The sequence below is a fragment of the Python bivittatus genome, unplaced genomic scaffold (assembly GCF_059951505.1).
Source record: "Python bivittatus isolate LINGU-HERP-01145 unplaced genomic scaffold, Pbiv_v1 ctg000690_np1212, whole genome shotgun sequence".
In the NCBI taxonomy this organism is placed as follows: Eukaryota; Metazoa; Chordata; class Lepidosauria; order Squamata; family Pythonidae; genus Python; species Python bivittatus.
In genome coordinates, this window is record NW_028277096.1 from 2,042,434 (window position 1) to 2,064,705 (window position 22,272).

General features: G+C 42.3%; 1 protein-coding gene across 2 annotated transcripts in view; it reads left to right on the forward strand.

Moving 5' to 3' along the window:
* Positions 1-21,878, forward strand: part of INTS9 (integrator complex subunit 9) — a 72,149-nt gene extending 50,271 nt beyond the window's left edge. For both annotated transcript variants that reach the window (XM_007432305.4, XM_025169245.2), the window contains 7 exons: positions 513-573; positions 2,396-2,567; positions 6,815-6,939; positions 8,626-8,793; positions 17,811-17,909; positions 18,999-19,136; positions 20,156-21,878. In XM_007432305.4, coding sequence (XP_007432367.1) covers positions 513-573; positions 2,396-2,567; positions 6,815-6,939; positions 8,626-8,793; positions 17,811-17,909; positions 18,999-19,136; positions 20,156-20,332 — 940 coding nt within the window. In that variant the 3' untranslated portion in view covers positions 20,333-21,878. The remainder of the gene's footprint in view (positions 1-512; positions 574-2,395; positions 2,568-6,814; positions 6,940-8,625; positions 8,794-17,810; positions 17,910-18,998; positions 19,137-20,155) is intronic.
* The last annotated feature ends 394 nt before the right edge of the window (positions 21,879-22,272 follow it).

Sequence of the window (22,272 nt, forward strand, 5' to 3'; positions counted from 1 at the left end):
GTTGACTTCTTTCACACACCTCATCCATGGAGATTCCTGAAAGAAGGCCAGGTGGGGAACTGGTAGTCCTCCAGATGTTGCTGAATGATAGCTCCCAGAAATTCTTCCCAAAGGCCATACTGGCTGATGTCTCTTTCTTAGTTGCACCTCTTCTATGAATAATCAACAGAAGGGGAAGCATATGAGTGATGCAAGAAAAACACCCAAAGAGTAGTTTTAGTTCAAGACTTCAAGACTTACAGAGTTATTGTGACATAAATGTCCAGGGACTGATGCCTGTGAAGGGATCTGCTATGATTAAATTGTTAGTCTTCAAAGTACCCCCAGATGTTTTGTTGTTCCTCTGTTTCAGGGGGATCCTGGACAAGGCTCTAGATTCATTTAACTACTTGGCAGCTGCCGCCACCAAACTTTGGCTGAAGAATTGAGCTGTAGGTGGCAGCAGTTACTTGCTGTGTGTAGCCAAACAGGCTTGTAATTCTGGATTGTTTGCCCTCTCCCTTAAACTTTAGGTTATGTCACAACAAGCAGACAAAGGTATACCTACCAGAGCCTCCCTTTCCTCATGCAGAGGTAAGTTGGTTTCCCTAAATGTCCAGAGGTTTGCTGCCATTTCACTCCTTTAAAATGAGAAAGGATGGAGGTAGCTTCTTCAGCTGAGTAGGACTATTGGATCCTCATGTCCTTAGGGAGCATGTGGCTCTCAGAAGCTAATGGCTGTCAATTGTAATTTTAGTATGACAGAAGGGGAGGAGCATGTATACTCTTGTTAAGCTATTTAGGTTTAATTTAATTTTAATTAAGTTTTGTTTTTGTCCTGGCCACCCATACTTCTTACTTAGACTGCATCCCTGGCATACCTCTCAAAGACCAAGTGCAGCCCAGATGTAGCTTAGTCTTGCTTCCACTGGCTAGCTATAATCCTTCATGGTCTGTAGACCCAACACATTTCTGAGGCTTTTTCCTGGAATTATGGATGAGTTCATGCAGACAGCCTGAGTGTTGAGGATATGGATTCCTGTACTGAAGAGGAAGCCTGACTTGATGACTTCAGTGGCCCCTTCCTACCCTATGGACTTTTTGAACAGAAGTCCCCTCTAACTCTCAAGCCCAACTCTATGACTAAAGACTTACAGATGACAATATATCAGTTATTTGGAATAATACAGCCTTTCCATGGTGGTTTTCTGGGGCAAATGAGCAGATCTTCATGAATAAGGATTTCTTGCTTGGTTTGGTTTTTGTAGTTTCTGCATTCCAGGTGCAGCTGAAGTGGGTGTCATTTTAAGTCTAAAGCTATGGAAAGCTAACGTCATTCAATTTGTTGCCTTTTTTAGTAGATGGCTTCCTGTCTGTTGTGTCCAAGCCCATAAATACCAGGGGCTCTGTGATTTGTTGTAACAGTATAGGCTGCAATGAAAGGCCTTTTAAGCTGTAAGCTGTCTCAGGGAAGCTTACGAGATGAAGGCAGGTCACGCTGCAGCTGCTTCCTTACCAGTTGTAAAACTGGGAGGAGACTGGCTTGGGATGGCCAAGTCAAATCAAGGCAAAATGGATTGTAATAGATGTTGGCCTTGTCAAAAAAAAGAAAGAAAAAAAGCCTCATAGATTTGTGCAATTTACGCCTGTGCTTATTGACCTTCCAAATTGCATCTTCTTTTCTTGAAAGCAAAGGCAAGCTGTTGGAGAATGTCCTTGTTTTTAATGCTGCAATTTAAGCTTAGAGAATGTGTTTGGGTTTTTTGTTTTCATCTCCAGCCCCTGGAGATTTTGGTCAATATACTGCAATATACATCCTTGAAGCTGTTTCTTTTCTTTCCATTAATGGAAAACAAGAAGAAATTGAATGTGTTTTCAGAAGTCTGCATGCATTTATTTAATGCATTTTTGTTGTTGTTGTTGTTATCTTGTCAAGGAAAACGTCCATTAGGAACGCCAAGGCAAATCCCCTCATTTTGGGGTTGTCCTAAAAGTGGCAAAACTTGTTTACAGATCCCTTTATCCCTGCTCTCTGGAGACGAAATTCTTATTTTACAGAATAATTCATCCCCAACCATTGTCTGCTGACCCTCCAGCTTTTGTTGCTGGAAGAAATGCTCAGAAGAGGAGAACCATATTTGGCTTGGGAACTGCACTTTGTTTCTATGTCCGGGAGCCACAGAGGGTATAACCCACAATATTGTGATGTTAGTTTACTTATATAAACTTGTAAGGGCAGACAATACATATGATCTTAGCCAGAAAACTGAGAAGTAGGACCAAATTGCATTTTTATCCTCTGGGAACAGAAGCTGGTGGGGGTTGGAGGGCGGTTTAACAGAACCACTGAAATGTGTCTTCAAAATAATTATTAAAGAAAAAGGCAAATAACCATCTTCTTCCTTCTGAATGCCAGCTCATCCAGACAAACAAACTGAAGCATTACCCCAGCATCCACGGAGATTTTAGCAACGACTTCAAGCAGCCTTGTGTGGTGTTCACTGGTCACCCCTCACTTCGGTTTGGGGATGTGGTGCATTTCATGGAACTGTGGGGGAAATCCAGTCTCAACACTGTTATATTTACAGGTATAATTTCTCATGTAATTAATAGCAAAGCAGAGCTGCATTTCTAATCTGTGAACCTGGATAAGTAATTCACAGGCTGTATGCATCATCCTTTTACCAAGCCCACAGAGAGTTCACTTCCAATAATGCCAATATGATTTTTCCACAGATTTTTTGTCATAATGGAAAGTAAACAGGGCCTTAAATGAGTAGCTAGTAAAGTTCTTCTGAAACTGGTCAGGTTTGAAGAATTGGTCAGAACATTGACGGCCTTCTGGTTAAAATGGATACTTCAGAACCATCTCCAAGGGCAGACCCACAAAGCATGTTTTGTTACAGCACATTCAAGAAAACGCAGGTCTGCTGGATGAGACCCCAAATAAGTCAATCTAGTGCTTGGGAGCTCAACATTAGCCAGTAAAGTGCCTTATTTGGGTCCCTAGGAACTGTTTTTTCTGCTTTACTTAAAACAGCTTTTCTGCAGGTATGCATCCAGATACAGTGGGGCAAAAAAATATTTAGTCAGCCACCAATTGTGCAAGTTCTCCCACTTAAAAAGATGAGAGAGGCCTGTAATTTTCATCATAGGTATACCTCAACTATGAGAGACAAAATGGGGGGGGGGGATCCAGAAAATCACATTGTCTGATTTTTAAAGAATTTATTTGCAAATCATGGTGGAAAATAAGTATTTGGTCAATATCAAAAGTTCATCTCAATACTTTGTTATATATCCTTTGTTGGCAATGACAGAGGTCAAAGGTTTTCTGTAAGTCTTCACAAGGTTTTCACACACTGTTGCTGGTATTTTGGCCCATTCCTCCATGCAGATCTCCTCTAGAGCAGTGATGTTTTGGGGCTGTTGCTGGGCAACATGGACTTTCAACTCCCTCCAAAGGTTTTCCATGGGGTTGAGATCTGGAGACTGGCTAGGCCACTCCAGGACCTTGAAATGCTTCTTACGAAGCCACTCCTCCGTTGCCCGGGCGGTGTGTTTGGGATCATTGTCATGCTGAAAGACCCAGCCACGTTTCATCTTCAATGCCCTTGCTGATGGAAGGAGGTGTTCACTCAAAATCTCACAATACATGGCCCCATTCATTCTTTCCTTTACACAGATCAGTTGTCCTGGTCCCTTTGCAGAAGAACAGCCCCAAAGCATGATCTTTCCACCCCCATGCTTCACAGTAGGTATGGTGTTCTTTGGATGCAACTCAGCATTCTCTCTCCTCCAAACACGACGAGTTGAGTTTAGACCAAAACGTTCTACTTTGGTTTCATCTGACCATATGACATTCTCCCAATCCTCTTCTGGATCATCCAAATGCTCTCTAGCAAACTTCAGACGGGCCCGGACATGTACTGGCTTAAGCAGGGGGACATGTCTGGCACTGCAGGATTTGAGTCCCTGGCGGCGTAGTGTGTAACTGATGGTAGCCTTTGTTACTTTGGTCCCAGCTCTCTGCAGGTCATTCACTAGGTCCCCCCGTGTGGTTCTGGGATTTTTGCTCACCATTCTTGTGATCATTTTGACCCCACAGGGTGAGATCTTGCGTGGAGCCCCAGATCGAGGGAGATGATCAGTGGTCTTGTATGTCTTCCATTTTCTAATTATTGCTCCCACAGTTGATTTCTTCACACCAAGCTGCTTGCCTATTGCAGATTCAGTCTTCCCAGCCTGGTGCAGGTCTACAATTTTGTTTCTGCTGTCCTTCGACAGCTCTTTGGTCTTGGCCATAGTGGAGTTTGGAGTGTGACTGTTTGAGGTTGTGGACAGGTATCTTTTATACTGATAACAAGGTCAAACAGGTGCCATTACTACAGGTAACGAGTGGAGGACAGAGGAGCCTCTTAAAGAAGTAGTTACAGGTCTGTGAGAGCCAGACATCTTGCTTGTTTGTAGGTGACCAAATACTTATTTTCCACCATGATTTGCAAATAAATTCTTTAAAAATCAGACAATGTGATTTTCTGGATTTTTTCCCCCATTTTGTCTCTCATAGTTGAGGTATACCTATGATGAAAATTACAGGCCTCTCTCATCTTTTTAAGTGGGAGAACTTGCACAATTGGTGGCTGACTAAATACTTTTTTGCCCCACTGTACGTGGGGGGTTGTGGAGTCCTTGGGGTTCTCTGAGCTTGGTTCTTTTCTTGCAAATGTTTCATTACCCGGCATTTCATTTGCAAGAAAAGAACCAAGCTCAGAGAACCCCAAGGACTCCACAGTTCAACCCTGAGCTACACATATTAACCTCTATTGGTACGTGGGGGGTTGCCCCAGACAGCCTGGCCATTCTGGATTTTCCCATAGGACTTCAAGGTTTTGGTATAACTCAGAGAAAAGATGTGCTACTCCAGTCTAAGTTCATGTAACATAGTGCTCAAGTTAAAAAAGGGCTGCTCAAGTAACTTTGGAAAAATCTTTTGGGCTCAAGCCCACAACTTTCTTTTATATGTTAGAAAGCTATGAAGAAATATTGCTATGAAGAAATATTGTATCGTTTTCTTTCAAAGATGGGGGAAGCGTTTGATGAGGACTTCCTTCCAAATTCAATTTTCTTGTTGCAGAATGAACCATTTCAAATCTGACTCTGGTTTAATAGAAGATTTAATTAAATGCAAGACATAGTTTCCTCCCCCCTGTCCTCTTGCCCTTGCCTCTTGATTAAATTTGCAGTAGGAACGAACTGATAATTCTTCCAGATGAATTGCCATTGTTCTCTTACATGAGACTAATTGACATAATTTTCCATTGGATTATCTGAAAATAACTAGGTTAGCCTTCCCCACCCTGGTATCCTCCTTATGATGTGTTGGTAATGGGAATTGTGATCCATTATGTCATGGGGAGGGATATCATCAGACTGGGATAAGATGAACTAGGAGTCTTTTTCCCTTGAAATTCTTGAATAAGAGCACATTGTTATTTATTTATGTTAAATTTGAAGGAACAGTACAAGCCCTATTTTTGTAGTGTTATAACGCTCCTTACTTTTCAGACAAGTGTTATGATGAAAGTAGACCTAATGTATGAATCTGATGATTATCCAATTTTGTGACCCAACTCTTATGGGGCAATCCTGTGCATGATTACTCAGAATTAGGTCCCCCCAAATGTTTTAAGGAGTTACCTTAGAGTCAATGCATCCAATAACTTGCCCTGCCTTGTCTCTTCCCATATGGATGATGAGAATTGTAATCCAAAAGATCTGAAAAGCACCATGTTGGCGAAGAATGATGGATCAGATCACAACTTCAGTTAACAAAGCTGCTATAAAAGCCAGATGACACGAAACCTTAATTCTTAATCGGAATGGGTGTATTGCTCATGGACTGTCCTTGAAAATATTGGGAGGCAGATGTATTGACTAAAGTTTACCCCTGTTAAATTCTTCTGTCAGAGTTCTTTCATATCAGGAGCCTATGACCTGTTCTTCTGGATGGGTCGGTAGGAGAAGAAGGGAAATTAAAACATTATTTAAAATCATGAGTGGGAGGAGACAACGATTCATAATAAAGGAGTGGGTATAAAATCCCTGAGCAAGCACACAGGAGTCTATAAATATAAATTTCCCACAAGCTCCTGATATAGCATTGCTCTGGGGCATTGTGGGAAAGAAAACTGATGCTAGCAGACCCAGCCACCCAGCTCAGGGAAGCTCACTACCAATGTGGTTTCTTCCCTTCTGAGTCTGTATTCAACATGTCAGAATTTGGAGTGTTTAAATCAACAAGGCTTTGTGTAATAAGCCAACTCTTTCTCCTTTTCCATGCCTGCATAAGCTCTGTCACCTGCTCCTCTTTTTCTTTCTGGTATTTTCAGGTCAGTCTTGACTCCTGGTGACCCACTGAATTTTCTTGACAACCTTTTCAGAAGTGGGTTGCCCTTGCCTTCTTCCTAGTGCTGAAAGAGATTGACTGGCCCAAAGTCGCCCAACTGGCTTCATGCCTAAGGTGGGATTAGAACTCTCAGTCTCCTGGCTTCTAACTCAGGGTCTTTAGCCACTACACAAAATTGGCTGTCATACCCCTCTTTACTCTTCTTGCATTTTTTTATTCTATGCAGCTACTTTGTCCCAGGACTTGACATCTTGATCATTAAGATCTCCCCAAGCTGTGTACCTTCTGCTTTCCTGTTTAAACCAAAGTCCCTAGTCCTGTAGTGGAGTGTGTGGTTTGACAAGGTTTTGGCATCTATATTTAAATAATATTTAAAGCACTAGATTTCTTTCTCTCCCTCTCCCTTTTTCCCCTTCCTGTTTACAGAGCCTGACTTTTCTTACCTGGATGCATTGGCCCCCTACCAGCCACTGGCCATGAAGTGTATCTACTGTCCTATAGACACCAGGCTGAATTTTATCCAGGTGTCCAAATTACTCAAAGAAGTACAGGTAATCAGATCAAACTTCCTTCTCTTAGTCTGCTCACTGCAAGTCCAAATTGGACTTTGCCCAAGTATGGGTGCCTCCAAAATGTATTCAGCTATGTATCATGGAACTGAGGCACCTGTGAGGAGGTCAAGTGTGGAGAAATGATGAAAGCAGTGCCACGCCATCAGGACACAAGTTCCATCCCTTTTGTAAATGTGTTCTTGTGGTAGAGCTACTTTCATCATTTTAATGAAAACCTTTGATTCTGCAGATGCCTCTGGAAATATCCTTTATGCCCTCTATTTCAATTCACTGCTCAGTGAAGAAAATCCAGAACATCGTCATCGACTATGTTTGAAGATTTCCAAAAAACCCAATATCTTGTTAGAAATTGATTTTTGCCAGATTGCATTATTGTGAAGTTTTGTTGATCATGCAACTGACATTTGTCCTCTTGTGATACAGGCTTGTATCTTGTCACCTGAACAGTAGAAAACTCTTGCTTTGGTTACTTGCAACCATAAGTTGCCCTGAGCCCAGTTTTCCATCCCCCTAGGGTTCCTTGTCATTTATGTTAGCAGTACAATTGTCAAAAATCAATCATGTGGCATATTGGCATTTTGAGATGAGGTACACATGGAATCTGGTAAGTCCTAAAATAATTTTAACAGAAGTTGGAGGAGAAAAAAACAACCATAAAGAAAAGCCTGTGTGACTTGATCTCACCCACTTGGCATCATCATATCAGGGCCCCCGAGAATGTAGGAAGGTCAGTGTGTGACAGCTGCACATTTCAAATATTGTATTCCTTGCAGGAGAACTTCTTACTAGAGCTATAGTAGTACAATAAAAACCCAGTTTTCTATACCTCAACTGAACAGGAGCCACATGCAGTGGACAAAATTCAAGTGAAATTTGCATAATGGTATGATTAGTGTCCATTTATGTCATTTGTGTAATGACATCATTATCTAAATGATGTAATTTCATATCATTTGTGTAATGATGTCATTACATAAATGACACAAATTACAACATTTGCATTGCCACAATGGTATACTTGAGATTTAACTGTAATGTAAATCTTACATGGACTGATCGGGAGGCCTGAGGCACACTACCATCTCTTCAGTTCTTTGATATTGAATAATCAACTTTGTCTAGTTCTCCCTAAGCAGGGCACCCTCCAGATACATGGGCTTTCCCTCCCAGAATTCTCAGTAATAGTCCTGCAAGCTGAAAAATTCTGAGATTTGAAATTCACCATGTGCCGACAATCCCAGAATAGCTCTTCTACCAAAAGACTAAGACCTGGTCTGCGTATGCTGGCTGTGAGGGTGATGTCTTGTAGTGGTTGAATGGACCTTGAATTTGTAGGTCAGGGTTCTCTGTGCGTGTGTGTGTGTCTTATTTTGTTTTATTTTTTAATCCTTCTAAGTAGAAAACTACCAAGCAGAAATCAGATTGGGCTGGAAATTTTCTTGCTGACATGCTATTTTTTAATTTTTGTAAGTTTTATTGTGGAAAGCCTTGAAAATAGCCTCTCATTCTGCTACACATATACACTCTGTTGGGAGTTGAGTAGCATATAATTTTAATTAATTAATTAAGCTTGAAAAAAGTGTGTGAAGAACTTTTTTCACGCTTTGAAAATATGCTGTATACCTACTGAATACCTCAAGAGCGTTTTCCTTGTTTTCTTAACAGCCTCTCCATGTGGTTTGTCCTGAGCAATATACCCAGCCTCCTCCAACCCAGTCCCATCGCACAGACTTGATGGTTGACTGCTTGCCTCCACCCATGTCCTACCGTAGAGCAGAGGTGCTAACTCTTCCATTCAAACGCCGCTATGAGAAGATTGAAATCACCCCAGAGGTAAGGGGTGAAAGATGGGCTCATTAAGGAGGGGGGAACTGGAATCTTTCAGTCCTTGTAGGCAAAACTGGGTTTCTTGGAGCAGTGCTCTGACTTAGTTTTGTAACAGATTCCAGCTTGAGATCACCAGTATGTTGCCTACATGCACCAATGTTCCTGTTGGTAACTTTCTTGCTGCCCTTGCGATGCCCAGTCCCATTTGTTTGGGGACTAGCTGCATGATTGTGGCAGCCATTCCACCAATGAGCTAGCCCATTTGCATGGCAGCTATAACACCCAAGACACAATGTCAACATTCTAAGTGGCCACAAGCCAAAAAAGTAAGGGGCCTCTCCCTTACAGGATATACACAGAAATATTTGTCACATAGTCCACTTTTAATTGAGGAGAAAGCAAATATCAATATTTTGTTTCATTTCCTCCAGTTTTTTTGATTAAGGTTCCTGTTAACTGCTATTTTTAGGAGCTGTGCATGAGAACTCTTAATTTAGAGGACTAATTGAGACAAATAGGTTATTCCCTTTCCTGGGGATTGGTTTGAAACTCTTTTGGAATCCTCTTGTATTCATTTGTTAGTTGATTGCAGTGAGGATTGAGAGTGGAGTTGCTATTCCATTCTTCCATTTACACCCTCGTCCAGTGATCAGAGTACTGTGTCCCTCAGCATGCTTAGAACTCTGTGTTTTGGGTGCAGTGGGGGGATCACCATTGTTATCTTTCCTGTAATGTGGTTGTACTTCTGCAAACCTTGGAGTGCTCCACATTTATCAATGTCTTTTATATGGATAAGACAAAGTATGCTTCTTTAGGATCTGTATTTAGAGAGACTCAGTTTGCTTCACTGCTAGTATATAAGATTCAATATTTGGGTGTTCTGTTTAAAAGATGCATCAAATAAATTACACTTGAATTAGATGGGAGTTCATAAATGAGAACAGGTACTTTGGTATAAATGGAGTACATGTGTATTTTGGAAAAAATTGAAAAATCTGTGAAGGGTATAATTTTCGTCAGCATATTCTAAAAAGATAGATCATGAAGAATAATAAACAGGATAGAGACACAAGAGGAGGGCTCCTATGTTTCATTCTGAATGCCAGAGACTGCCCTATCTGGAATACGTGGAATTTTTATCTGGTCTAACATGGTTAAAAAAAAAAAAAGGAACAAGGCTTCTGGTAATTTGTGGGATATATATTCAAATATATTTTGAAAATCTGTTGTTTCTAACTCTGTGCCTTTGGGGCTAGCATTACTTCTCAGAAACACTTCCATTTTCCTTTGTGGTTAAAGAGGTCTCCCAGGAACATACGTTTCAGGATATTGGGCACTGGGGAGGCAAAACAAAGGGGAGCTGTTATCTTCATACTCAGCTTGTGGGCTTCCAGGAGCTTTTGTCTGCGCTGCTGGAAAGAGGATGCCACTGGACTCAAGAGGCCTTTGTCTGATGCAACAAAGTCCTTCCTAGATTTTGTGTCCAACTTTTTTCCAGGCAATCAGATTTTCCACACACATTTCAGTTGGATATAGGACTGAAGGCCTAGGCATGTTGTCTTTACAATGATTCTTCTATTTCCACAAATAGGTTGAGCAGGAATAATGGGAGAACATGCAAGAAAACTTTCAAGACTAGTATGTTGTGGGTTTGATAACTTGTTCTGGATTGTAAAGACCTAATGACCACTTATTGGGTAATGTATGTGTGTTTTCCATAGGCAGAATATAACATGTGTTATAAAATAGGCAGTTTCACAGTCATCCAAAGCCCAAAGTGCTGGTTTCAGTTCCTCTGGTACCCATTTCTGCCTGTCTCAGCTAGTTTTGGCCCCCATCCTTGCTTTCCAGGTGCCTGCATCGCCACCTGCCAATTAGCGTCCATTTGTTCCCCATCAATTGAGCGCATCAAAGCCTGAAGAGGGAGCCCTTCCTCTACAGTCCTTTGCCATTCACGACAGCAGGGCTCATTAATACATTTGTGCACATTGGTGATAGGGGGGCAATTCATGTATCCAGCGTTGTAGAAAGCCCTGAATACAACAGGTGATCCTGAAAGAAAGGGATGGATTCAGAAGCCCTGCTCTGAAACACTGAAAGCCTTTATTGCAAGCCCAGCATTTTAGAAAGAAACCGCCTAAGTGGAGTTCCCTCTTTAGTGCTGCTCAAAGGATCACCATTTAGCACAGGATGTAAAACCCAGCACAAAGCCACAAGCCACCGTGGTGTGTACAATTAAGCTGCTTCCCTAACAAATACTGACTTCCCCCACTCCTCCCCCATTCAATGGAAGAGGAAGCGCTAATTTGCATGCAAAGAGCCCATTAGCCTGAACAGTAGCTGGAGTCTAGGAGTGTGTTTTAAGTGGGGAGAGGATTGCTCCAGTTGCAGCTTCTCTGTGTGCTCTGAAAATGGGCATATTTATCAGATTCCGTTAGCCGTAGCACCGTGATGGTTTTCAGCATGCAGCATGTTGAGTAAAGTTGCCCCTGCAGAGAGGGATTCTGTTAGGTTTCTGCACATCGGGAAAGGGGATGGATGGAGTTCAAGCACTTAATTCCCAAACCTTTTTATTTCAATTTTCTTGAAAGATTCTAATATCTCTGGAATTATGTCCAAGGACAATACTGCTTTTTTCTCATTTGATCAGATCTTAAGCACAGCAACTGCTACCAAACAAAGCCAGCAAAAATGCCCTTTTCCCATTCAAGTTTTCTTAAAATCTCTCCTGCAATACTAGGCTCTTTGTGTCTTCCAGCCCTTTTTCTGCAGTCACTGGAGCTCCCCCGCCTAGCCAAATAAGTGCTGATGGCAAAACATTTAGCAGTATGACTTCACAGACCTGTTTCCTTCATTTGCTTTTTGCCAAAAGAAGCTGAACATACAACAATCTGGCTCGTTAATATGTCTGTGGTCTGCCTTTTTAAAAACCAAACGTCAAGTCAACAGCTGGGAATGCCAGCCTTGCTCTTCTGTGCTGTGCCATTGCCACCCTACTGCAAACTTTGCAGGCCAAAAAGTCTTTTTAAAACCAAAGTGTAAATCCCCAGCCTCCCAAAAGTTGGGCAGTGCCAGGGCCCCTACAGCCCTTCAGATGCCATTATATCCCAATTCCCATTAATTCCTGCACCAGCAGGGCCAGTGCTCAGGACTGACAAACCTGCTGAAAGTGATTGGCTGGACGCAGTAAGGCACTCTCCACCAACTAGGCCAGTGTTGTCCAAACTTGGCCACTTTAAGATGAGTGGACTTCAACTCCCAGAATTCCCCAGCCAGCCATGCTGGCTGGGGAATTCTGGGAGTTGAAGTCCACTCATCTTAAAGTGGCCAAGTTTGGACAACACTGAACTAGGCCATTGCCCTATCCAGGCCAGCGTGGTTTGTTCTGGCCTCAGGCAAAGACTGGTTGTCTGAGACTCCGGAATCTTTTCATCATGGACATCATTAAAGCCATTGCAGGCATTAGTGCAGTGTTCCAAATGCCTGGACTCCAGCTCCCAGAATTCTCAGCAGTGGCCATAAAGGAGGTGCAGTGGGGAACACTGCTCTAGTGCTCAGAGCTGGGATCTTGTGTTTGCAAGGATGTGTTCTAGAGCCAAAGAGGGCAGAGCAGGAAAGGATCCATGAGCTAGTATAGGCTTGGTAAGAACGGATGGCCTATGGGTGAGAAGGGGAGGCTGGGGCCAATGTGTGCAAAAACAGCTCAGCAATATCCATGGGTCCCTACTAGCAGGAGCAGACAGCTTGATGCTATTTTTGCTGCCAGTGGCTGTGCTGGCTGGAGGACACTGAGCTGCCTATTCATCTCTTAGATTCTACTGACCCAGTGCAGGGTGTAGCTAGAGCTGTCAAGAGAGTAAAATTTCCATTTCTGGAGGGTATAAAGTCCCTTAACCCTGCATTAAAAGCAACAAGTATAAAGGCTTCAGGCTGAGGCCGTAATGCTGGGATTTGCCACGTGTGGCAGCACAACAGAATGGAGCCATTGCAGTAAGACAGGAAGAGCCTTGGTAAGTGTGCCATAGAAGGGTAATGCATAATTTAAAGGTGGCTTGTGATTGCCTTGCCTTCTAACATGGCCTGTAGTTCTGGATCTTGACATCAGTTCTTTAAAGTGTGTCCTTGGGAAATTAACTTCTATGGGTTTATGAGAATTTTGCAAATAGGCGAAGGCAGCTCACAGCTTCATGTCTTAAATGTTTTAAGAAACCCTCGAGGCTCATTACAGACCCTCTAGCAGCAAGACAGCTTTAATGATGTCCATGATGAAAAGCTTATAAATGACAAACCTCCCCACCACACCTCCTGCTTCAGACATCTAAACAATAAAAACAAAGGGGGAATCGTGCACGCTAAACTTCCTGGGGCTGGATTCAGCTGCTTCTGGCTGAATCCACTGAACTGGATGATGCCAGTTTGCCTTAGTGAAAGATCTCTTCATTCCTCCTCTCCCCCAAATTTCTCTTTAACATTCACTACCAACACAGCATGTCCTCTCCTGGGACAAGAAATTGTAACTCTCAGGAGGCCCAGAGTTCACTTTGAGCCTTTGGGGCATAGAAATGAGGGATGTGCACTTAGTTTTCCCTAGCTGTAGAATGGGTCATCTCAAGATGATTCTCTTGGGAGTGGGGGAGAACTTATTCTGTAGCCCCAGATGTTTTCTGCCTTATGCTGGCCTAGTAGGTTATTGATGGGAGCTCTGACCAACTCGGGAGTTTTTGTTTTGGTTCTTAAAAACAAGGAACAAGGATTGGGGTCTTCTTTCAGATGTTAGCTGCAGGAGAAGGTTGGTTACTTACTTAGTTTTTATTTATTTATGATTGGATATATATCCAACCTTTTATTCAGGAGCTCAGGGCAGCATACATAATTCTCCCTCCTCCCATTTTTCTCCACAGCAACAACCACTCTGACAGGTAGGCTGGACTGAGAGAGAGGGATTGGCCCAAAGTCATGCAGTGAGCTTCAGTGGCTGGTCTCCCTACTGTAGTCTAGCACGTTAACCACCACTCCACTAGGGCATAGAGAAGGAAGCAGCACCTGTAGCCTCAGAGGAATTAATGCCGACAGATTAATGGGGCAGAGATTAATGCAGGTGTCCCCAGCACATTGTGTTAGCTATGAGTCTTTCCCTTTTCCGAGCCTGGGCGGGGGGTGGGGCCAGGGAAGAGCGATACTCCAGAAGCACCCTGTTCCTCAGTACTGTAACCCGCAGCCTGCACAAACGTTCCCAGAGCCCCAGCTCTGAGTTTCCCTGACAGACAACAGGCAATATACAAGACTTCCCCAACTTGCTACCTGCTAGAATGTGTTTCAGAGTGCATCTTCCCTACCAGCCAGGAATACAAAGGGTTGTACTCACTATGCACTCGGAGATCACCATGTGGGGAAAGACCATTTGGGCCCCCTTCCTAGTCCAAGTGGGGTTTCTCCAGTGAGTTAAGCGATCCTCATGTAAGAACTTTCCAAATGGCAGGGCAAAGGAAAGCCCATGTCCCTTTGCTCTCTTCAGTTTTAACCATCTCACAAGTACAAAAAAGAAAAAGGTGGACCGTTGACACCCATGTGACAGATCTAGCCGTAGGAGGAACTTGAGGGGTCCAGATTTCCTTCCTCTACCTCTTGCACCAGGAATTCTTCCCCCGCCCCCACCTCTCCTCATAGCTTCCCCTTATAAAATCACTTTCTCCAGATGCTGTCAGCCAAGAATTAAGATCCTGCTCAAAGAGTTGATTGTGAGTACTGTCCTGGAATCAAGCCCACTTGGAAACAATGAGGGTGAGGACCTTCTCAGTGGCAGCCCCAACTTTACAGAACTACCTACCATTACAAATTCAGTCCACTCCCTCTGAGAAAAGGTTAAAAAGATACTTTATACATCTGCCTTCGCCTCAGTGGATTTGTGTTTTAATGACTGCTGGACATTTTATTCTGTGATTGAAGTTAACTCTTTGTAATGTTGGCGCATCCCTGCTATTTAAAGTTTTATTTTTAATAGCTTTTATTATTTATTGTGATTTTACTGTTATGGTTTGGATTTATACTGTTAGCGACCGAGGGCTGCTTGTATTGGGAGCATGTGGATTATAAATATGATAGATAGATAGATAGATAGATAGATAGATAGATAGATAGATAGATAGATAGATAGATAGATAAAATCTAAACAAGGGAAGGAAAAGTAAACCTGTGGGACCTAGTGGTGAAGGAAATAGTCATTAGAATATAGATCTATTCAGGGAATCTTCAAAGGAGGTACAAATTTACACTAGGTAGAGAAATTCTCCTACCACCCTTCCCATTCTCCCACTCTGGAGAGAGCTTTCATCAGCCCTCCCCAGATCTCACCCTTGTATAGTCTCCAATCCATGCAATCCCATTTTCGTCAGCTTAGCTGATGTTCTTCACCAGTTCCAAAGCCATCTCTAACAAGTTCTGCTATAATTTAATGTTCAGCACTGCATCTCCAAAAAGCATGTTCATCATCTTATACCACCATCTGCTGCCAAGCTGTCCTTCAACAGTTCACCTTCCCCAGTCTGTCTGTTCTGAGGGTGCTCCAGCCCCCCTCGTCAAGAGCAAGGTGGTTGCCACCTCAGAACTGGGTATTACATTTGTACTGCTGCCTTCACTGCCAATTCTTAGGCTGCTGCTCAGTTGGTAATGGTGATGGTAGCTTCTTTAAAGGCAAACAACTCAGTTTGATAGCCTCCTCCTGAAACTGGTAGCCCTCCACCAAAATATTGAGCTTGGCAATGTTGACTGAATGGATCAATGGCCCACATTCTCTTTCTCCCTGTACCATGCTGGAGGGGTGGTAGGAATGGAGAAGGTGAAGATCAGTAGAAAGTTAGGCAGCTAAAGTAAATTTGCCTTCTATCTGCTGATCTAATAAATATATAAATAAAACTCAGCCCATATAAATAAAATATAGCAGGAAGCCAACTGTTTTTTACTCTCCTTGCTTCAGGGAAGATCCTTCCTGGCCGTTAATAGATTTATTTATTGGGGTGTAAGTGTGTTGGAGGCCCTGAGGCACACCTCATTTTTTATTGAAGGCAGTCATCACGGCTGCTGTTTGGCAGCTTCTCCTTTTTTATGACAGTGTCAGGAAGGTGTTTTTTTTTTTTGCTACATCGTTTGAATACTGATATGCTTTGTACTGCACAGTGTAGCTGCAGGAATCTAAATAGTGGAGACTCCAGTAGATTCAGCAACAAGCTTATAATAGTAAACTGAATTTAAAAGATTGATTGATCGATGTGCTATCAAGCTGGCATCAGTTCTTAGTGACCACATAGGTTTTCTCCAGGAGGATCAGTCCCCAACCTAGTCATTCTGGTCTTCCAACAGTGTACCTGTTGCTGCTGTAATTGAGTCAGAAAGGGGCTGTCTTGATTCAACATCTTTGTTCCCACTTTGGCCAACCATCTTCTGTTGGGAAATCCACAAATGGAGCATGAAAGCAACAACCATCTCTCTTGCAAAGGGTGTTTCATAGAATCATGGGTTGGAAGGGATCTTGAAGGTCTTCCAATCCAACTCCCTCCTCAGGGCAGGAATCCTCAAATCATCCTAGACAAATATTGTCCAGCCTTTGTTTGAAAACCTCCAGTGATAGAGCACCCACAACTCCAGGAAGCAGGCTGTTTCTTATAGCTGGGACATTCCTCTTTATTACACATTTGGATCTTTTTCTCTAAAGCTTCCACCCACTGGTTCTTGTCCTATCCTTGGGCACTATAGAAAATAAATCCACACCCTCTCCCCTGTGGCAGCCCTTCAAATATTAGAAGACTGATATCAAGTCTCCCTTTAACCTTCGCTTCTTCAGGCTAAACATACCAAGTTCTTTTAACCCAGTTCATAGGATTTAGCCTTCAAGCCCCTCACCCTTTTGGTTGATCTTCTCTGTACTCTTTTCAGGCCCTCAGTATTCTTCTTGTATTATGCCAACCAAAACTAGACACGATATTCTAGGGACAGTCTGACCAGCACAACATAGATTGGGTCTTTACATTATAACTGTTGATACAACCCAGGATTTCATTGGCTCTTTTAGCAGCTGCAGCACACTGCTGGCTTATGTTTAATCTGTGATCTACCAGGACACCAGATCCTTCTCACGAGTACTACTGCCAAGCCAGGTACCACTTATCTTGTACTTGTGCATCTGGCTTTTCTTACCAAAGTGCAGAACCTTATATTTCTCACATTTGAACATTTTGTTGGACTGGGCCCAATATTTAAGTCCATCAAGATCCTTTTGAACCTTGAGTCTCTCTTTGGAGGTGTTAACAATCCCATCCCCCAGCTTTGTGTCATTTGCACATTTATTGAGCATCCCATTTATCCCCTCGTTTAAGTAATTTATAAAAACGTTGAACAGCAGTGGGCTCAGGACAGAATCCTAAGGTACCCCACTGAAGTGTTTTCAATAGATTGCCTCTGATCATGGAGGTTTAATATTTAGTGTATTAATAGGCTTCTGTATTATCTTATCCACCTATTGCACGCTTGAGGACCTTCCATTACGTCAGAGGTGCATGTCCTAGAATTCCCAATTAGGAAGACCAATATCGTGGTCTGTACTTTAAAGCCAGCTGAACTAGTGACCATCACTGTATCTTTAATCAAACAATTCCATAGATGTGAGGATATCTTTCTCTTGAGCTGTTTTGAAAACTGCTAATCAGTTATATTGATTATACAGAACTGCTAATTACTTTTGACCCATTGCCCAAGTCCTACAACTATGAGAAAGAAAACGAAAATTACCTCTGACCACTTTCACCATATCATGCATGATTTTAGAAATCAGATCCAATTGGCCATGCTAGCTGGGGAATGTTGGAAACTGAAATCCCAGACATCTGAAGGATACTGTGTTGGGAAAGATGGTTGTATTGTATTAATGTTTGGTCTTTTTCTTTCTAAAGTGCAAGCCTGCAGTGCTAGAGTTTTTCCTCCAACAAGGAAGATGCTCCAACTTTTTTTTTTTAACCCTTCTTTTGCTTCAGCTTGCAGATTCACTGGTACCTACCGAGATGAAGCCAGGTATTTCCTTGGCAACTGTTAGTGCTGTGTTGCACACTAAAGACAACAAGCATGTGCTCCAGGTATGGTGTGACTAGTGCTGGAGGAGGCCATCCATAGAAAAGTGGGGGGAGGTGGGGACTTCCAGAGATTTGCCAATGATATAGACCTTGTTTGCAAAGACTCTTTTATCCAGAGCTTGACTCTTGGTGAATGATGTTCATCCTGGTTTTCTAGAAAAATATTTTTTTTTCCATGAAAATGTGTTGACTTCCCAGTCTAGCCAACAGACCTGGGATTCTTTTCAGGAGACTCCCAGCGAAACATGAGCAGGTCTGACCCTTCTTCCCTTTTTATTTTAGATCACCCAAGCCACTGCTTTAGCTTCTAAATTGCTATGGAACCTTTGTCTCCAGCTTATATGATAAACCTATTAGCTTTTAGCTATGTATATATACCTTATACTACTATTCTGCAAAAAGCAAAAAAAAAAAAAAAAGACTGGGCAAAACTGATAGACAAAACAGTATTTTAAAATAGAATTAGTGTATAATGAAGCAGTGGATTGTTCCTATTGAATTCAAGCAAGTAAATACTTGACTGGATGCTTCCTTGTAAGGAAGGTATAAATAAAGATAAGAGAGATTAGAGAGAAAAGGGAGGGGGAGTTAAGAGAGAGACAGTGGACAGCTGGACAGAATAAAAAAAGGAAGGCAAGAAAAAGAAGACAACTAGTATGTATGAAAGAAAAAGAAAACACTGATAAACCTTCTGCAAATATGTATTCAGCAATTTTATTGATGTACCTCTAAACTGAAGCAATTTACATCCTAGATCAGGGGTTGGCAAACTATGGCCCATGAGCCAAATCTGTCCCACTGCTTGTTTTTATACGGTCCACAAACCATATAAAAACCAAGGGTTTTTAAGGCCTTTTGATTTATGCCTTAAGATCTCTATAGGTTATACCTGGTGGGCATTGCCATCTTAAGTGGCTTGACCATCCATAAGAGGTTGGATCCCCAGTGCTTGGTTTGTTGCATTGTTTGAAGAGTTGAAGGTATCCCTTCCCTGGCCACTTGAGACATGCAGAACAATAGAAGGCTTTCAAGTAGAACTTTAGCTATATGCTCTAACCTTCCTTTTCATCCCCAATCTTCTTTTGTATGCAGCTCCCACCAAAACCTCCCCAGCCTCAGCCTGGCAAAAAGAGGAAGAGAGTAACGGATGACGTGCCAGAACTGAAGCCTATCAAACCTCTTCTAAGTGGCTCTATCCCTGTAGACCAGTTGGTACAGACTCTGGAAAAGGTAACAGAGAGTACTGGGCTTTTGAGACATCTATAGCTAAAGGAAAATATGGTAGATTAGCTAAGCAGCTAATGCTAAGAAGCTGGTCCTGTGGTCAAATTTTTAAAGCATTTATTCCACTGTTCTAAAAATTCCATCAGTACCATGAAGGTCATGGCGGTCAACGTTACCTTTTCTGAGCCTCATTTCTAAAAGAAGGAGGCAAGTCCAACTTGTTGGTTGCTTACCTTGTCCCACATAATTGAACAGGAGCCATTGAGTATCAAGCCACATAGATTTGCATAGCTTAACCCAGGGTTCTGCTGTTTAAAAAGAAATTAGGACCACCTTTCCCAACCTGGTGTCACTGTGATGGAATGTATCTATGAGGAGGAGAGTGATGTGGGAGATCGAGGCTATCAGGAAGGAGGGGGTGCATTCCAGGAGGGGAAAGGAGACAGGAGACAATACAGTCCGTAGGGGGAGTGTGGGAAGTGAAAAAGGTTCAAGATAGCCACCCCCTAGAATATCTCAGGGTATATCCACTAGTTGTTGTAGTATAGATTTAGTTTGGCAAGATTCTGTCTTTGAGGTGTAAGCAAATAAAGGAACTGGCCTGGACTGGACTGTTTCATCATTGTTCTTGGGCTGGGTCTGACAGCCGCCCCCACCCTCCAGATATATTGGACTGCAAATCCCAACTTGTCCAGCCAGCCATAGGCCGGCCAAAAATAACATAGCAGTTATTGGCTAATACACTTGAAGGGTGCAAAATTGAGAAAGCTGGGTAGAACATGCCTCCATCTTGGACTGCAGCAAGTGGGACAAAGAAAAAGAAAGAAATGTGGGGATTTGTCTATTTTTAATACATATGTAGAGAAGTGTAATTTATATTCCTAAACTATGTATGATGCAGACAAATATTGGACAATGCTACATACGTCTTCTGTCACATGAAACCATATGTTTCTCAGATGGAGGGTTTTAAATAGCTCCTATTTTGAGCGCTTATTATTTTTCTTTGTCCATGGTGACTACAGCATGGCTTCAGCGACATCAAGGTGGAAGACACCCCAAAAGGGCATCTGGTGCTGTTCCAGGATGTGGAAACTCTAATCCGCATCGAAGAAGATTCGACCCACATCATGTGTGAGAGTGACGAGTCACTTAGGGTGAAGCTGCAGGACCTGGTCCTCAAATTCCTGCAGAAATTCTAGACTTTATCCTGCCAGAGTGACACTCCCTGCTCCCCTTAGCCCTCTGAAGAGGGATAAGCATAAACAAAGGATTTGGGGTTACAAGGTGGGCGAGCAAGCTTGAAAATCATGTCCGCAGTTGCTCACCTTTGATTTGTGAGAGAACTCAACAGGTGTGCTTTTCTCTCTCCTGAAATGATGATGATAAGAACCACTGTCGATAGAAGCCAAAGCAAGCAGACCTGATGCCTTGCTTTAAAAATGCCCCTTTGTTTGCATTTTTAACTGCAAGCATTGAAGGGTGTGAGTTAGCTGATATTATAACTGCAGCTGAAACCAGAACAGATGATGTGTTGCTTTTCCTGCCCTCTGCCCTTTTTTTTTACTAAAATTGCGGGGGGAATAAAATTGTAAAGATGTATTTAGTTTCAAGGTTTAATTTTCTTTATTTTTTTTAAGCTTGTAATACTGAACTTGTTTAAAAATAAAATGCAGACCTACTTTGTTTTAAATGATGGCTCGTTTTAAACAGATGATAAACATAATGCTAAGAAATTACTTCTTAGCATAAAGGTTATTCAGAAGCTGTATTGGGCTTTCACAAATTTAAAGTCCCAAGTCTGGAAGTGGCATCAAAGGAAGAACAAATATCCAATTTCCCCACCCCCACCTCAATTTTGAAAGCGTACTTTTAATTTTTCCACTGTTTGTCAAAAAAAACAACAACAACTAAGAGAAGATAATCATCTATGAGACGTGGGAGCAAAGGAACTTTTCATGGGTTTATGCCTCCCCATGTGATGATGAGTTGTGGGGAGAGCCTAGGAAGGGGTGGTGTTCTGCAAATCTGATGTTGCTCGTTTCCATAACCTCATGATGCTTATTTGACCTGTTGAAATTACGGAACATTTTTGTCTTATCCAGATGCAGAGATCAAGCCCTAAAACCATCTCATATCAAGCTCTCGTGGCTCACAGCTCATGAACAGAAACTTTATTTAAAAGTGCACTGGAACTTACAGGGTGGTTGTAAGTCTTACCACTCTGTAGTGCCCTGCTTAGAGTAACATGTGTTTCTAAGTACACTCTCCTTTTCTGGCACAGCTGGTCATGCAGAAATATTACTGTTATGCAAGACTAGTAGCAGTAGTGCACAACTTTCTCCTGTTGCTCTTTTTTTTTTTTTTTTTGAGAAAAGGAAAAAAATATCCTCGCTTGGGAAGGAGATACTCACTTCCTCTATTCCTGGCCCAGTCATGCAGAAAATGAGTATCTGTTTACCTACAATGAAAAGCTTATTTAAATGATAGAAGGATAGAGCAGTTGCTGCTGGGGAGTAACCCTGATCGAGAACCCAGTGTCACAGTTTGGTCCCAGAATAGCTATGCAAGGCTTCCTAATCTTCTCCTTTTCCATTCCTGAACAGACCCTGCATAACACATTTTCCACTTCTTGCTTGGTTCTTGAAACGGCAAGCTTTGGCTTACCTATGAATACCACTAAAACTAGTGCTAGTGTTATTTTTGACCCCACTGAAAGAGACTTGAGGAGTTTTTCCCATCATCATCCACCCTCCCCAGGCTATAATGCAGCCTCGGCACACTTTATGCCAAAGTACCACAAGCTCCACAGAGAGGTTTGACTGCCTGTGGCCAAGACATGACAACTGCTTTAGAGAGTGTGAGAAGAAAAGCTATTATTGCTTTTAACAGTTGGTGATGTGGGTTACATGTCCATCACGTTTATGTTAAATTGAAATAACGCAGATGCAAACAAATTGGAACAGCAAGGGGCCAGAGACCTCCCCTACAGAGAAACAATGCACAAAAGCTGATGTCTGAAATCAGGAACGTATTTCCCACTGTGGACCACAGCAAGTTTGCAATTACTTAGTAAATGCAGTGGAGAATGAACAAATAGTGGCACAGAATGAAAAGGCTTCAGCGCCAGCCCCTTCCCCAC